This window comes from Anabrus simplex, chromosome 2, assembly GCF_040414725.1.
Source record: "Anabrus simplex isolate iqAnaSimp1 chromosome 2, ASM4041472v1, whole genome shotgun sequence".
In the NCBI taxonomy this organism is placed as follows: Eukaryota; Metazoa; Arthropoda; class Insecta; order Orthoptera; family Tettigoniidae; genus Anabrus; species Anabrus simplex.
In genome coordinates this window covers 736,979,771-736,998,190 of record NC_090266.1, presented here as the reverse complement: position 1 = coordinate 736,998,190, position 18,420 = coordinate 736,979,771, and the positions used below count along the sequence as shown (strand labels likewise).

The 18,420-nt window shown below is 38.5% G+C and overlaps 1 protein-coding gene across 3 annotated transcripts in view; it reads left to right on the top strand.

The window, feature by feature from the left end:
• DNAlig1 (DNA ligase 1) overlaps positions 1–18,420 on the top strand; it is a 719,906-nt gene that overhangs the window by 436,858 nt on the left and 264,628 nt on the right. For all 3 annotated transcript variants that reach the window (XM_068225852.1, XM_068225851.1, XM_068225853.1), the window contains one exon: positions 1,221–1,444. In XM_068225852.1, the coding sequence (XP_068081953.1) occupies positions 1,221–1,444 (224 nt within the window). The remainder of the gene's footprint in view (positions 1–1,220; positions 1,445–18,420) is intronic.

Here is an 18,420-nt window from a genome sequence, read left to right as displayed (position 1 = left end):
GTATTAAGGTGGCTCTTTCCCTTCCTATGAATGTTGGTAAGTATTGCTGTTGAGTGGTTGCGAAGCATGCAGATTGGCTGTCCGGCGCCAGTATGTCATTCGTTTAGGACAATGTGAACCTCAGATTATGCGATGCGACTATGCACGAACAGCATTACTAGCCACAGAATATTCTGACATGGAAACAGGTCAACACTTGCTGTATACAGTTCTAATCTTAATTTTATGTGGTTGTTGCTTACTCTTTCCAAGAATAAGGTGAACTTTGAGTGCGTGGCTTGTAGACGACGGCGGTCTTCTCTTCGCTGAGCAGCATCGTGACAGACCCTTACGTGACAGCGATGCATCCGGTGAATGAAAGTGGCACGCTCGGCAACCGTATTTATTATCAGGCTCGCTTCCTCGATACCAAGCTCTCTGTGGGTGGGCCTCATTCGCGCGCCCGCGTGTGGAAAATTCTTCCCGCGATGTGCATGTCAAGTACCTCTACTGTCATTGTGATTACAACTATGGCCATGCCGCATATCAAAATTTTCAAAAAAGACCCTGATTTTGGTTCTGGTATCCAATCTTCTGTATTCTTCTCGCATCCGAAAATATTAAATAAATTCCTTTTCCCTCCAAGGTAAAAATTCCTGCGAGATCTCATGGAGCTGTGTGCAACCCACGCTGCTGGTGAAGCGGTTCGCTTGGTGTATTAATTTTTTTATGAGTATCTAGAAGCTTCTGCTCGCTTTTGATGCTGCGTTCCCACAACAAGTGCGCAATCTCAGATACTATTACACAATAAACTGCTATACAAAGCGCTTTCTCGGTGATCTCATACAATTCCTATAATTATTATAAAACCAGTGTTCTTTGACCATGGACAGAGTGGTTCAGTATATGAGTTGAGTACATTTGTAAGTACAGTAGATATTATAAGTAGAATTTTTAAACAATATAAATTTATTAAGGATGAGCTGTGTGTTTAATAGAAAAATTTGTTAGTGTAAATTGTATACTACTGTGTTCCAGGAAAATGTCTTCTTCTCTTATTAATTTAAAATTTAGTGCTTGATATTAATGTATTTTATTGTACCATTTGCCGCTGAGGTAGACACTTCATCTGCAAATAAAGTGATTTTGATTTGATTTTACTTACTTAATTACTTAACTTCATCTGCAAATAAAGTGATTTTGATTTTATTTTACTTACTTAATTACTTAATTACTTACAGATCTGGAACTTGGCTTTGCTGAAACATCATTAATGAAAGCCATTGCAGAATGTACTGGGCGATCATTGGCTCAAATCAAAGCAGACAATGCCGTGCTTGGGGACCTAGGAATCGTAGCTGAGAAAAGCCGAATGAAACAAAACACCATGTTTAGGAGTAATGAATTGACCATTTCTGGAGTCTATTCAAAGCTAGTAGAAATTGCAAAGATGGCTGGAAGAGCTGTAAGTTGTTCATGTATAAAATAATTCTACCATTTTTGTAAAGAGTCTGATAGTGAAGCTTTTGCTGTTTTATTTTTATTTTCCTGGGATTGAAGAGAGTGTTCAGTTGAGTTCAGTTATTTTAGCACAGTTACTGCATTTATGAGGGCTTTCATATTTAGTGAAAATTCTTTTATGCAATAAGATAAAATAATATTGTGTATTGTGGATTTCGTCAACATACGTCTCAGTGAACCTGGATGTCAGGTTTGGCATTATTGATATACAGTAGAAGTCCACTATAACGAGTACGGTATATAGCGAGAACTCCACTGTAAAGACAGATTTTTTTTCTGTCCCTTGAAAATGACTTTATATTAAAACTGTGTATTATCTTTCGGTTACAGCGGGAACCCTATCACTGATGTATTTGTTATTCAGAGTGATTAAGCATGCATTATTATTTCCATTACCAATATTTACGCACTGGAGCGATTACAGTGAATACAAACGATCATCTTTGGTATAGTTTTCGCGCTATGTTCACTAGCGAGCGCTCTTGCTGACATTCAGATTTGAAGGGAATGTCAGAGTCAACTGTAATACTCGTTGACAGTTGTTCTGTAAACGTAATTCGAAAATGAAAGAGAACCTGATTCCGTAATAGGCCCTAAATGCGTAAATAACCTGGCCGATAGTAGAAGTTAGCTTGTTAGAAATAAAGGCTGAAGTAAACTATCGATTAATTTAATGTCGTGTACTGAAATTCGGTAAGAATGTGATACAACTCAAAATACAGGGTGCTGCTTGAGTGGCTGGGACAGTTGAGGTGCTGGCCTTCTGACCGAACTTGGCAGGTTTGATCCTGGCTCACCGGGCGAGTTGGCTGTGCGGTTAGGAGTGCGCAGCTTTGAGCTCGCATCCGGGAGATAGTGGGTTCGAACCCCACCGTTGGCAGCCCTAAAGATGGTTTTCCATGGTTTCCTATTTTCACACCAGGCCACGACCGCTTCCTTCCCATTCCTAGGCCTTTCCTGTCCTATTGTCACCACAAGACCTAACTGTGTCAGTGCGACGTAAAGAAAAAAAAAAAAAGTGGCTCAGTCTGGTGGTATATGAAGGCACGTAAAATAACTCCTGCGGGAGTAAATTCCGGCACATCAGCGTCTCCGAAAACCGTAAAAGTAGTTACTGGGACATAAACTCAATAACATTTTTTTTTTTTTAAATATGGATCAGAATGGATGACCGATTTCAGAAGTTAGTTTACTCAGCTAAACCTCATTTGGACATTTCTGCAGGGGGACAAGGAAAGAGAAAGTGTTAAGCAAGAAAACATACTGTTGAATACACAAATCGGGACTATCCAACAGGGTTTTTCCTCCCCTGACATGCGTACATTTTATGTCGTGTATGTACGGGTACAGTGAAGGATGTAGGCTATCTACGGTTTCTAAAGATGAGAGTATTAAAAGGTGTAAAAAAGACGAGAGAAAAAATAAGAAAACCTTTTCTACTGGGGCGTATTAACCCCTCAGCGTGGTGGATTTAAATGCCTGGTCGTCTCTGTGCTGCGGGAGGAGTTTTGAGCGTGGTGTTAAACTTTCTCAGATTTGTGCAAGGCTTTATTCAGAGCAACACAACTTATTATTGTATGGATTTTAATAAAACTTTAACATGCATTTGTAGAAAACTCCATTCTTTTGGAAAATATGATGCTATCTTTCCTTAATCGTTGAGATTCATGTGGAACATCTTGAAGCATCCGTCAACGTAGAGACCTGCTTCGGTGTCTGGACAGTAAAACACCGTCTCTCTCCGAATTTTCTGTTTGTAGCACACGACGCGTCATTTGGTCGGCCTACTCTTTCCCTCAGTGGGTAGGATTCTCTCAGGGAAATACCTTTCAGTGAGACCAGGCACATTTTTATCTGAAGAATGACGTCCAGGCACTTCTCTTTCAAATGGATCTGAATGTTCCTCAAACAGTGCCTGGACAGCATCCACCCTAAATTTCAAATTATCTATTGTAGTTTTGAGTGAATTTCCCTGGCAAATGATCATTGCATTTAGAATTGCAACATTCATTAACCTCCTGAATAAATTGATGTACCACTTGGTCATCTTTTTTCTCTTTAAAAGATAGCCATGAAGTAGCTGATCCTTCATATCGACTCCACCCATGTGATCATTATAGTCAGCAACCGAAACAGGCTTTTGTTTTGTCCTGACCATGCTATGTTTTCTTTGTAACGGTTCCTGCCCCATGGAATGTAGAAATCATTGCGACATCTTTCTTATCACACCACTTTAGGATGGAAACCTGGTCCGAATGCCTAGCTATAATTTCCCCCGTCTTTACTTTTGTGTTGATCACATTTTTTTTGCTAGGGGCTTTACGTCGCACCGACACAGATAGGTCTTATGGCGACGATGGGATAGGAAAGGCCTAGGAGTTGGAAGGAAGCGGCCGTGGCCTTAATTAAGGTACAGCCCCAGCATGTGCCTGGTGTGAAAATGGGAAACCACGGAAAACCATTTTCAGGGCTGCCGATAGTGGGATTCGAACCTACTATCTCCCGGATGCAAGCTCACAGCCGCGCGCCTCTACGCGCACGGCCAACTCGCCCGGTGATCACATCTTTCGGGGCGTCCTTTCTGTTGAGGTGTAAAGTTCCTACACAGTCAGGGTTCAATGATTTTAACTTATGAGCCATCCACAACGTGTATCCCTGGTTGAGAAGGGGCTCCACACGCGTTAAAAGAATTGTATAAGTTCTTGTTGTGTCTGTTGATGTATGTGTTGTTTGCCTGTGTATATTATAAATGACCAAAGATAGCCTGAACTTGACTCGCATAATTTGTACGATTTTATGCCAAATTTTGTGGATTTTAGAGGTATATATTGCCTAAAAGACAACCTACCCCACCATAGGATTAGTGACTCGTCAACTGCGATGTTCTGTTCTGGTATGTGGAAAGTCTGGAACTTATTTGTTATGTAGAACATAATCGGATAAATTTTGAAAAGTTTGGAAGGTCCCTGATATGTATCAACTGCCTCGTTGTTGTTGTTGAAATGCATAAAATTACTAATTGATTCAAATCTATCCATTGAAATAACAAACCCAAAAATTGGCGTAGACAGAATAGAGCTTTAAGAAAAATAGTTTTGTACCATAGGCTTTTATCTTATACCCATTACCATATAGAGCAATCACAATGTATATCTCGTCCTTCGTGACTGGTTTTCAATCCCAATTCTGGAACGAAGTGGTAATAAGCCCCTAGATCGGATTCTTTGCCCAGCATATAAATTTGTTTCATGAATTATCAGTTCCACTAACTTGTCCGTAAAGAATATCTTAAAAACCTTCACACAATCACATTCCTCAACTGTTTCATTCTGAGGTTCTGGGTTCCTTATAAACTGTTCTGTTTGACGCAAGTAAATAGACATGTTTTCCCATCAAAATGTATTAGCAGTGACATGCATATTGCTGTTCTGAGCACAATCACTTGTATCTGATTCCGAACTGAGGACTTGGCGTACAGCGATTTCATCCACATCACTCAAAACACCATCTGAATCACACAAACTTCCATCAGAACCACTCAACTGTTCTATGACATCATCTATTTCCCCGCTTGATAACCCGCACTTGCTTCTAGAAGCCATCTCCACTCACTATCGACGGAATGCAAGACAGTGTGTGATAAAGAAAAAGGATGGGAAAAACAGTCTCGAGATAGCTCTGAATAGATAAAATTTATGATTATGTGTACAGTCAGGTTCTTCCCCGAAAGGAAATGAAGGTATAATGCAAGAAATTTGCATAGTAGTCACTAGATAGACAAAAACAGTGCTTGCCCCTGCTGGTAGAGATAAACATTCCTTCAAATATCACTCTAATTTCTGTGACAAAACACTACCAAAATAGGGATCAAAGTATTTAATTCGAAAGCTCAAACCTTTCACTTCAAGGAGAAATGAGTAAACATACAAACAGCTTCGATGGAAACTGCTAGATCGCAGTACAGAACACGCGTGCACCGTGCGAGCAGTGTTTGGCACTCCATGCTGACATGTTAAATAATAATGGTGTATTAAAAGGTGTGTAAAACACCAAACAACAAATATAAAACATTTGCACTGGGGTCCATAAAAGTATCAGAGCATTATTTGCAGATCACACTTTTTCTAAAACAAATCTCAGCTGAAGCCTTATATTTCAGACCAATAGGTTATTAAACATTGTTTACTGGTCACACTCTTCGACCATGAATAATTTGGAGGTTAAACTCGGCCATGTGCAATAAGATTACTTTGCATGTTATAAATCTCATTTTTAGTCCATATTGAAAATTTACAGTTCAACAACAATAAAGGTGTTTTAATTTAATCCACCTATTATTCAATCCTTTTATTTTCACTTATAGTGGTTACATAAATAGACTCGCAGTTAAATGGGACATGTTTCGCCCTCAATTAAGGGCATCTTCATCCTAAAAACAATCATCAAGAGTACAACTAATACTAAAAGTGGAAGCTAAAAGTTTAGCCAGTTATTAAACTTCGGGACATAAAAATGTGAAAAATGAAATGAAAAACCTACAACCTGTTTTCCAGTCTTTAACCGGGTCAGGGATGTGATGAATGAATCATATATAGGCTGTTATTACGATGGGGTCGCCACTCCCAAAGTGATTTATATTAATGAGTGATAGATGCTATGAAATGAGATTGGAGAGTGTTGCTGGAATGAAAGATGACAGGGAAAACCGGAGTACCCGGAGAAAAACCTGTCACGCCTCCGCTTTGTCCAGCACAAATCTCACATGGAGTGACCGGGATTTGAACCACGGTATCCAGTGGTGAGAGGCCGACGCGCTGCCGTCTGAGCCACGGAGGCTCAAAAATATGAAAAATGATACAATATATAAAGATGCTAATGGAAACACTGTCTATGATTAAACTATATAATCTTGTCGGAGACTAAAACTTCTTCCATTAAAATTCCAATTAAAACAGTTCATTTAAAATGTTAGTGGAAAACCAAAGTGGTAATAATATAAAGCCAATGACATGAGGGCGTGAACACAAGCATAAACATGATTGTCATAAATACAATATGTCCAAGGCCGCTGATGAAATTCGTCAGCATGAAGTGAGACAGAAGCATCAGTTGAAAAATTGTAAGTGGCCCTTACCACCGGTAGGTATTACTATTGGCTGAAACCGTGCCAGGAACTGTCAGTAGATACTGAAATAATGTTTTCTGTAAGAGAAGGAAAAGATGAAATAAGAAGTCGAACGTAAGGAGAGATTTCGGATTACATAAATTGAAACAGATGAGGACTTGCATGTTAGTTGAAAGTTATTTGTTATATACTGTTGTGTTGGTTGCTGCCCTTCTGTTGGCTCTGAGTCTGGTGTTGTAACTGTGCTGCAGAGGCGGCAGTGAACTCTGGAGGGGAATGAATAGGGGAGTGTGGAAGGGAGGAGAGGATGGGTGGAGTCAATTGTGATGAGGCTGACAAAAGGGCGGAGTCAACCGTATTGCTGGAAGTAGGCTTAATATCTGTAGGTATGGGAGGAGTATTAGAGTATGAAGAATTAAATATATTAGGTATCCTAAATTTATTCGAACTGACTGACTTTAATAATTTTGGCATTAATTCATGTAACATACTTGTACTGTCCGTGGTTTCATTAATATTCTGTTGCTTATTGTACGTCTCATCCAATAGATATATAAACTTTCTAATTCGTTCAACATTCCCACTTTTTCAATGTTTCTAATTATCGCTAGGTCTTTCTGTATAGATTCAAATCTGTGACCATTCTCCCTCATATGCAAACTCATTGCTGAGTATTTCCTATGTTTTTCCGCGTTAATATGTTCCATGTATCTTGTCATAAAACTTCTCCCAGTCTGTCCAACATATGAAAAATTACACTGAGTACATGTGAGTCTGTATACTCCTGATCCCAAATAACGATTTTTATCATAATTAACTTTTTTATGATTAAACAATATGGACTGGTTAGTATTAGTTGTTCTAAAAGCTATATTAAAATTGTTTCTTGAATACGTTAGTAATCTGGTGCATAGCTGGATTATTAAAAGTGAATGTAGCATACTCAGTTCTTTTTGTTTTTTCTGGTATCATTTGTGGATAACTTGTTCTTAATTTTATTGATTAACTAGCAAGATACCCGTGCTTCGCTACGGTATTATACTGAAATTTATAATTAAATGCTTATTATTTTATATATAATCCGCCAAAATTCACGATCTGACTTGTTTTCTAATAGATTACGGCAAGTTTCCTCCCATTTTTCAATCTTTCTTTCCAGCAATCGATTTCGTACTTCCCGGGCTAGGTCCAGGTATTCCACCCGATCAGTTGGGTCCCTAAATCTTTGCCATCTTTTCCTATAAAAATTTTTAATATGGATCAAATCCTTGAGGAGATCCGGTGCGGTGTCCTCTTGGGTGCCTTGGTGGTACTGAACCCGCAGCTGGACTGTATTCTTAGTCATTACCCGTCCAGGACCCGTTTCCAGCGTGGTCTGCACATTTGACGACGGTCCAGAACATTATTGTTGTTATTATTATTATTATTATTATTATTATTATTATTATTATTATTATTATTATTATAGATGTTCTGGACCCCATAGCAAGATGCAAGACCACTACTTGTCGGTAAATTACATCTGCTGCCACTGTCATTGTTAACAATGTGACCAGCACCATTGTCGCGCCTACCCAAGTGTGCGGGATTTCTGGTGATACGAATGACATATTCCGTGCATTGTTGACCTTATTATAGAGGTGAACAATTGGACGGTCAATCACATTCCTATCGTTTATTTCAAAGGCGTTTAAATTTTTATTTATATGCCAGGAGAATGTACTGTAATCTAAGAACGTTTTTCGAAGAAAAAGATGGCTCTTGAAAACGAACCCAGGAAAGATCAAAAATGATCGGTTTATGATCAGAATAAGTACATCGGAAATCTAGAGCCTGTTTCCAGTCATTCAACAGGGTCAGGAATGGAGTGAATAAAGCCCCCATCTGGCGGCGGAAATAGGAATTGTACCGGCTGCCGAAGCCTATCGCACTCCTCTGCAGCAATGGATAATGAGTGACAAATGAAATGAAATTATATTGGACAGTGTTGCTGGAATGAATGATGACAGGGAAAACTGGAGTATCCGGAGAAAACCCTGTCCCGCCTCCGTTTTGTCCAGCACGAATGTCCCATGGAGTGACCAGAATTTGAACCACATAACCCAGCTGTGAGAGGCAGGCGCGCTGCCACATGAGCAACGGAGGCTCCTTATAAGTACATTATGAACAGTAAAATCAACTATTCTCACCTCCTTTTACACCCCACTGCCGTTAAGTTTATTTACCCCCTGACCCCCCCCCCCCCCACAAAAAATAACAGAAAGGCATGTTTCTTTATGTTTAAAGGAGATTCCAAACACCAATGTTCACGTCTATTACCTTCAGTTTTGATATATAAGTATCCCCATAAAAATAATTCACTTTTTTCACTTCCTTTCACACTCCTCCCCCCCCCCCCCCTCAATTGAATTTTCCGGCAAAAACCTTGTTTCTTTAATAGTAAAGGATCTTCTAAATACCAATCATCACGACTCTAACTTCCTCAGTTTTGGATTTGTGTGACCTCAAGAAAGGAATTCAACTCCTTTTCAATCCCGCCCCCCAAGATGATTCCCCCACCAAAAAAAAAAAAAAACGCGTTTTTTTGTTTCTAAAGGAGATCCAAATACCAATTTTCACGTCTGTAACAACTTTAGTTTTTATTTGACGTAAGTATTCTCATACAATTAAGTCAATTATTTTTCAATTCTTTCACCGCACCGCCCTGCCCCCCCCCCCCCATTGGATTTTTTTTGGAGAATACGTGTTTCTTTACTTTAAAACAGAATCCAAATATCAAATTTCATGTCTGTAACATCTTCATTTTTGCGATATCAGTAGCTTAATTAAAATAATGGCACTCCACCCATTATTCACCTTTTACACCCCTCCTATTGAGATTTTCCAAAAACAAAAAAATACATGTTTCTTTATTTTTAAAAGGAGGTTTTAAATACCAATTTTTACATCTGTAAACTTTTCAAGTTTTAAGATGTAGATACACTCATTTTAAAAATTCACACCCCTTTTAACCCCCCTTATTTGGATTTTCCAAAAATGAAAAAATACCTGTTTCTTTATTTTTAAAGTAGATCCCAAATACCAATTTTCAGGTCTGTATTATCTTCAGGTTCTGAAATAAAAGTAGCCTCATTAAAGGCTTTCAACATATTTTCACCCTTTTCCACCCTTCCTATTGGGAATTTCCGAAAACAAAAAAATACATGTTTCTTTATTTTTAAAGGAGATTCTAAATACCAATTTTTACATCTATAAACTTTAAAAGTTTTGAGATGTGGACACACTCATTTTAAAAATTCACCCTCTTTTCACGCCCCCCCATTAATTCGATTTTCCAAAAACAAAAAAATACGTGTTTCTTTCTTTTTAAAGGAGATCCAAAACACCCATTTTCAAGTCTGTAATATATTCAGTTTTTGAGATATAAGTATCCTCATTAAATGCATTCAACCCATTTTTCACCCGTTTCCGCCTTTCCTATTGGGATTTTCCAAAAACAAAAAAATACGCGTTTCTTTATTTTTAATTAAGATTCTAAATACCAATTTTTAGATCTGTAAACTTTCAAAGTTTTGAGATATAGGTACACTGATTTTAAAAATTCACCCCATTTTTCACACTCCCATTAACTGGATTTTCCAAAAACAAAAGATACGTGTTTCTTTATTTTTAAAAGAGATCAAAAGTACCAATTTTCAGGTCTGTAATACCTTCAGTTTCTGAGATATGAGTACCGGTATCCTGATTAAAGGCATTCAACCCCTTTTTCACCCTTTTTCACCCCTCCTATTGGGGTTTTCTGAAAACAAAAAAATACTTATTTCCATATTTTTAAAGAAGATTCTAAATAACAATTTTTACATTTGTAAACTTTTAAAGTTTTGAGATATAGATTCACTCATTTTAAAATTCCAGCCCCCTTTTCACCCCCTTAGCGACGGAATATCCAAAAATCCTCTCTTAGCGAGCACCTAGATCTTAATATGAATGTATCCCCGAAATTTCATTTCATTATGTCCAGTAGTTTGCTCAGCGATGATGAATCAGTCAGTCAGTCAGGACAAGCTATTTTATATACTGTATATAGATTTGTTGATCATTTCTATTTTGAAACAATTTTGTTTAGGGAGGTACCTAATATAATTTAATTCTTTCTTCAAATTTTTGGGAGATAGAGGGATTCTAAGTGCTCTATAAATCAGACTGTGAAAATATGCTTACATACATTATCATTATAGACTGTTATGCCTTTCAGCGTTCAGTCTGCAAGCCTCTGAGAATTTACTAAACGTCGCCACAATCCTTGATTTGCAACTAGTGTTGTGGCCTCATTTAGTTCCATACCTCTTATCTTTAAATCGTTAGAAACCGAGTCTTACCATCGTCGTCTTGGTCTACCTCTACTTCTCTTACCCTCCATAGCAGAGTCCATTATTCTTCTAGATAACCTATCCTCTTCCATTCGCCTCACATGACCCCACCACCGAAGCCGGTTTATGCGTACAGCTTCATCCATCGAGTTCATTCCTAAATTAGCCTTTATCTCCTCATTCCGAGTACCCTCCTGCCATTGTTCCCACCTGTTTGTACCAGCAATCATTCTTGCTAGTTTCATGTCTGTTACTTCTAACTTATGAATAAGATATCCTGAGTCCACCCAGCTTTCGCTCTCGTAAAGCAAAGTTGGTCTGAAAACAGACCGATGTAAAGATAGTTTCGTCTGGGAGCTGACTTCCTTCCTACAGAATACTGCTGATCGCAACTGCGAGCTCACTGCATTAGCTTTACTACACCTGGATTCAATCTCACTTACTATATTACCATCCTGGGAGAACACACAACCTAAATATTTGAAATTATCGACCTGTTCTAGCTTTGTATCACCAATCTGACATTCAATTCCATTGAATTTCTTACCTACTGACAACAATTTAGTCTTTGAGAGGCTAATTTTCATACCATACTCATTGCACCTATTTTCAAATTCCAAGATATTAGACTGCAGGCTTTCGGCACAGTCTGCCATTAAGACCAAGTCGTCAGCATAGGCCAGACTGCTTACTACATTTCCACCTAACTGAATCCCTCCCTGCCATTTTATACCTTTCAGCAGATGATCCATGTAAACTACGAACAGCAAAGGTGAAAGATTACAGCCTTGTCCAACCCCTGTAAGTACCCTGAACCAAGAACTCATTCTACCATCAATTCTCACTGAAGCCCATTTGTCATCATAAATGCCTTTGATTGATTTTAATAATCTACCTTTAATTCCATAGTCCCCCAGTATGGCGAACATCTTTTCCCTCGGTACCCTGTCATATGCTTTCTCTAGATCTACGAAACATAAACACAACTGCCTATTCCTCTCGTAGCATTTTTCAATTACCTGGCGCATACTGAAAATCTGATCCTGACAGCCTCTCTGTGGTCTGAAACCACACTGGTTTTCATCCAACTTCCTTTCAACGATTGATCGCTCCCTTCCTTCCAAGATGCCAGTGAATACTTTGCCTGGTGAACTAACCAATGAGATACCTCGATAGTTGTTGCAATCCTTCCTGTTCCCTTGCTTATAGATGGGTGCAATTACTGCTTTTGTCCAATCTGAAGGTACCTTACCAACACTCCATGCTAATTTGACTACTCTATGAAACCATTTCATCCCTGCCTTCCCACTATACTTCACCATTTCAGGTCTAATTTCATCTATTCCTGCTCCCTTATGACAATGGAGTTTTCTTACCATCCTTTCCACTTCCTCAAGCATAATTTCACCAACATCATTTTTCTCCTCCCCATGAGCTTGGCTGTTTGCAACACCACCTGGATGATTTCCTTTTACATTGAGATGATGTCCAAAATATTCCCTCCACCTCTCCAGTGATTCCCTGGGATCTATTATGAGTTCACCTGAATCACTCAAAACACTGTTCCTTTTTCCCCTCCCTTCTTAAGATTCTTTATTACTGTCCAGAAAGGTTTCCCTGCTGCTTGACCTAGCCTTTCCAGGTTATTACCAAAATCTTCCCATGACTTCTTTTTGGATTCAACAACTATTTGTTTGGCTCTGTTTCTTTCATCTACGTACAAATCCCTATCTGCCTCGGCCCTTGTTTGGAGCCATTTCTGATAAGCCTCCTTTTTACGTTTACAGGCTGCTCTCACTTTATCATTCCACCAAGATGTTCGCCTTTTCCCATCTTTACACACAGTTGTTCCTAGGCATTCCTTTGCTGTTTCTACTACAGCATCCCTGTATGCCACCCATTCACTTTCTATATCCTGAACCTACTTACTGCCTACTGTTCGAAACTTCTCACTAATCATATCCATGTACTTCTGTCTAATTTCCTCGTCCTGGAGATTTTTTACCCTTATTCGTTTGCAGACAGATTTCACTTTCTCTATCCTAGGCCTAGAGATACTTAGTTCACTACAGATCAGATAGTGGTCTGTATCATCGAAAAATCCGCGAAAAACTCGTACATTCCTAACAGATTTTTTGAATTCTAAGTCTGTTAAAATATAGTCTATTATGGATCTGGTACCCCTAGCCTCCCATGTGTAGCGGTGAATAACTTTATGCTTGAAGTAGTCCAGCAAACGCTTCCCATTCCCATTAGCTTCCATATCATCTCCACATTTTTACTAATCACCCTTTCATATCCTTCAGTGCTATTCCCAACTCTCGCATTGAAATCGCCCATTAGCACTATTCTATCCTTGCTGTTGACCCTAACCACGATGTCACTCAATGCTTCATAAAACTTGTCAACTTCATCCTCATCTGCTCCTCTCACATGGTGAATACACGGACACAATTCTTGTCCTAATTCCTCCAACTGACAAATCTACCCACATCATTCGCTCATTTACATGCCTAACAGAAACTATGTTGCGTGCAATGGTATTTCTGATAAAGAGCCCTACCCCCGACTTGGCCCTTCACTTTCTAACACCCGTCAAGTACACTTTATAATCTCCTGTCTCTTCCTCATTATCTCCCCTTACCCGAATATCACTTGCTCCTAGCACATCCAGATGCATCCTCTTTGCTGACTCAGCCAGTTCTACCTTCTTTCTTCCATAAGCCTCATTAATATTGATAGCTCCCCATCGAATTCCATTTCGTTCGCCAAGTTGTTTCCAAGGAGTCCCTCGCCTGTCAAATGGGAGTGGGACTCCATTACTCCCATAGGTCCGAGGCTTGCTTAAAGTGTTCTGAGCTCAGTAAATTCATGAAGCAGGATGCTACCTTACTTGCACATAGTTAAAGGCCTTATTTTTTGGTGAAATAAAACTGCTGATTTCGGTGTTGAAACTAACACTATTTCGGTAGGTATTTTGTGAAATAAATTGTCATACTGATCAATGTTTCTTGTGAAATATTCCTTATGGTATGGGGTAAATCTAACTAATTTTGTGATTAGGGCTTTTAAAGTGAACACTTGTAATGTATTAAATTGTTATTAAACCTTAGAACAACCAAATATACAAAATGTTATAGAAATAAATACCGGTAGGCCTATATAAATCACTGAAACCTCAAAATGAAGTTAGGCAGAAGTTAGGAATTTATACGTAGCCTACATGTTTTTGCCGGTCCCGTGGTGTAGGGGTAGCGTGCCTGCCTGCCTCTCGCCAGGAGGCCCCGGGTTCAATTCCCGGCCAGGTCGGGGATTTTTTCTCGACCTGAGGGCTGGTTCGAGGTCCACTCAGCCTACCTGATTAGAACTGAGGAGCTATTGACAGTGAGATATCAGCCCCGGTCTCGAAAGCCCACAATAATGGCCGAGAGGATGCGTCGTCCTGACCACACGACCCCTCATAATCTGCAGGCCTTCAGGCTGAGCAGCGGTCACAGGGCGGGCCAAGGCCCTTTCAGGGCGTTAAGTGCCGTGGGGTTTGGTTTGGTTTTACATGTTTTAACATTTTGAATGACTTGTCTCCAAAGTAAAAAACTACGCATGGTTTCAACATCATCAGGATTCAGTGTTGTGCGACAGTCAGAAGGTATGCTTTTGTAAACAAAGAATCCCCTTTCGCTGACCACATTAGGCGTCGGAAACCATAATACTTGCCAACACTTGGTGCAAATCCGCCTAAAACTTCACTAACAATGTCTTCTTTCTTCTCTTCTATCAGACGTGCTTTCACTGCATTTTGCAAAGCCATATATCCCTGGAAGATATTCATCGATATGCTATTGCTGCCCAGTCGGGGATGAGTAACTCAGACGGTTAAGGCTTTGGCTTTCTGAACCCAAGTTGGTAGGTACAATCCTGGCTCAGCCCAGTTCTTAAATACGTCAGCCCCGTGTTACTAGTTTTATTGGCGCGTTAAAACCTCCTGTGGGACAACATTCCGACATCTCGGCATCCGCAAAAAACGTAAAAGTAGTTAGTGGGACGTAAAAACAATAACATTATTACAACTCAACCAGGCGATTTATTTATTTATTTATTTATTTATTTATTTATTTATTTATTTATTTATTTATTTATTTATTTGCTTTACGTCGCACTGAACGCAGATAGGTCTTACTGCGACAATGGGATAGGAAAGGCCTAGGAATTGGAAGGAAGCGGCCGTGGCCTTAAAACCCCGGCATTTGCCTGGTGTGAAAATGGGAAACCACAGAAAACCATCTTCAGGGCTGCCGATAGTGGGGCTCGAACCCACTATCTCCCGATTACTGGATACTGCCTCCACTTAAGCGACTGCAGCTATCGAGCTCGGTGCGATTTATTTAGAATAGGCCTAGGCCTACTAATATCGTCATATTTTATAATAAAGTCGGTATTTTTTATCTTCCCTTTTATATTCATCCATGTCCTCATGCCAGGATTATCCAATTTTTCTATAGAAATGCTGGCTTGCATGAATGCTTTTGTTGTGTCTATTACAAATTGCTCTCTATCACTTTTCAACTCCTTTGCGATATGTAAAGTATCGCCGATTGTTATTTGCAGCTTAAAATTATGTTCATTTGCTTTATTCTTCTTCTTTTTGTGTGTTTCTGATTCTCTACAGTATTTATCGGACGCATCTCTTCGTTTTCACGTAATGCGAACATTACAGTACTTACACATTAGAATCTTTCTTGCAGCATCAAATACATAGAACGCCTCACTGTTGTATTCTTCGGCCCTCGGAAAAACTGTTGTGATTTTAGTTTTCAGCATTTTTGTACTTAATTGCTGGACATTTGCTGATAAAGGTTCATAAGTGGCGAACTTTCAATGCGAAAGAGTATAATGCGCATTGCTGTATCTACAACCGATCTTGCTACGACCACAATGCCATTTGCTGTAATCGATAACAGATATCAATTTTTAATGATTGCCTTAGAGATCGCGGAACTGAGTACACATACTTCCGATACACAGGGCTCATCGCTTTGTGTGCATTTGTGTAGAGAATATACAGCGCTATCAATCAACTGAGAAGGAAACTACTATAGTCAAGTTCTCAAGAGCATTTAAACGTTTATTGGAGATCTTTTCCGATACTATTTCGCATTTTTCTTACCAAGTGGGGTATATTTCATGATTATTTGCACGATTCACATAATAAACAGATTTCGCGATATTTCTCGAGTTCATTTCGCTAAAATACGTTACGGTACGGTACCTACAAGGTCATATAATGGCTAGAAAGAAGATATGAAAAATTTCGTGCTTATTGCTATTACCAAAAAATATGGCCCCTACACATAGTCCAAGTGAGGATCTCTCCTCTAACGGGTTATGGACCACTGGTGAATTGTATAGTCCTAGCCGCCTGAGCACAAGGAGGGCCACGACTCAGAATATGTCTGAGATGCCCACTCCAATTCCATAGTAACTGGTATCCCGACTCTCAGGACCACTTACTAGGCCACTCAGCCGTTGCCCATGGTTCACGAACTAGGACGTGACTACAGTAACCCACAAACATGAAAATATGCTTGTTTATATGAATTCGGTTGTAAAGAAAAATTGTTTATAGTTGTAGATGATTGTATCGGTTTTCTAAATATTTGGAAATCAAAAGTGTTAACCTTACGCGTAACTGTTACATCTAGAAAATTCAATGAGTTATCGAGTTCGTCCTCTTTCGTGAATTTCAAATTAGGTTCGATTTCATTTAACTTATTTAAGATTTCTTGACTATTAGTAACATCTTTGTTTATGATTACAAATATATCATCTACATATCTCAACCATAAATCAATTCCTTTAATTTTTGCTATTATTTCATTGTGTTCGATTGAATCCATAAATATGTCGGCAAGGATGCCCGATATTGGGGTCACCCATTGCTAATCCATTCTGTTTATAAATAATATTGTTAAATGAGAAGTAATTACTATCTAACACGAAATTTAACAATCTAGTGAATTCTTCTACTTCCATTTTACTAAGATTACTGTGTTTACAAATATTATCATGAATGATATTAACAGTTTTATCTGTCAGAATATTCGAGAACATATTCACTGCGTCATACAAACACATCATCTGGTTTGGACGCACACCAAATTTAAGCAAAATGTCATATAAGTCAATGCAATTTCTTAATGGTTGTTTATTATTAAAAGTGTAATGTCTTTTCAAAAAATTATGAATGTATTTGGAGACCTTATACGTGGGAGAATTTCGACAATTGATAATCGGACAAATCGGAATATCTTTTTTATGTATTTTGGGCAAAGCTCTAGTTTCTGAGAGCCTAGGATTCATATTGATAAGTTTCAGTTGTTCTTGTTTGTTAAAGAGAGATGTGGATTTTTTGAGTAAGATAACGGATCTTTAGTCACTAATGTGTATTTGTTATTATCAATAAATCTTCAGTTTTCTTGATATATGTATCGTTATCCATCAAAACGATCGCACCCCCCTTGTCAGCCTTAGTTACTATAATATTGTTATCTTCAATTTTCGATTTCATGTTTTTTATTGTTTTCTGTTGTTTAGGATCAAAATTGGTATAAATTTCTTTAGCTAATCTGGGTAATCTCTTCTTTAACTCCAATCTTACTTCGTCTTGTACATCGCGTGGGAGTTTTGATATGTTCACCTCTGCTTCTGCAACTGTTTTAATGATGTCTATTTCTCTATCTTTATTAGGCCAATTGTATTTTGGACGCCTTTTAAGTAGGTCATTCTCTCCTTCCGTAAATTGTACCTCGGTCAAGTTAACTACCGTGGGAGCAACAGTGTCCGATGGGCCTTTAATTTGTTTTTGTTTCTTTTGTTTACTGTGACGTATTTGTGTGTCTATCAAATGATTCAATTTCTTATTCAATGTATCCTGTTTCTTACTAAGTGCGTATGTTAATTTGTATTCCATGTGTTGATAAAATGACTGCCATTCTAATGGGGCTAAATCCTGTGTCATCGCTAAGTGAACGTTATATAATTGCAAATTCAATTTGGATTTCTCCCTGTAATATGCCTTGATTTCATTTTTAAACCATAATTCATTTACCTTATTTTGGGTTATATTATGGCTTGGACTGCTTATGTTCTTACATTGTGTTGATTTAAGAAAAGTAGGTACCAGTTTTAGTCTCAGACATTGTTTAAGGAAAGCTAAATCCTTTACTAACTTACAAATGTTCATTTTCAGATTGAGAAACTTATTTAATCTACATTTTGCCTGGTTGGCTGTCATATTACATGTTATAAATATCATTTTTTGGTCCGTATTGAAAATTTACAGTTCAATTTCCATATCAACGACATGAGGGCGTGAACACAAGCATTTTAACATAGAGATGGGATATTCAGATGAGCATCTTTCTAGAA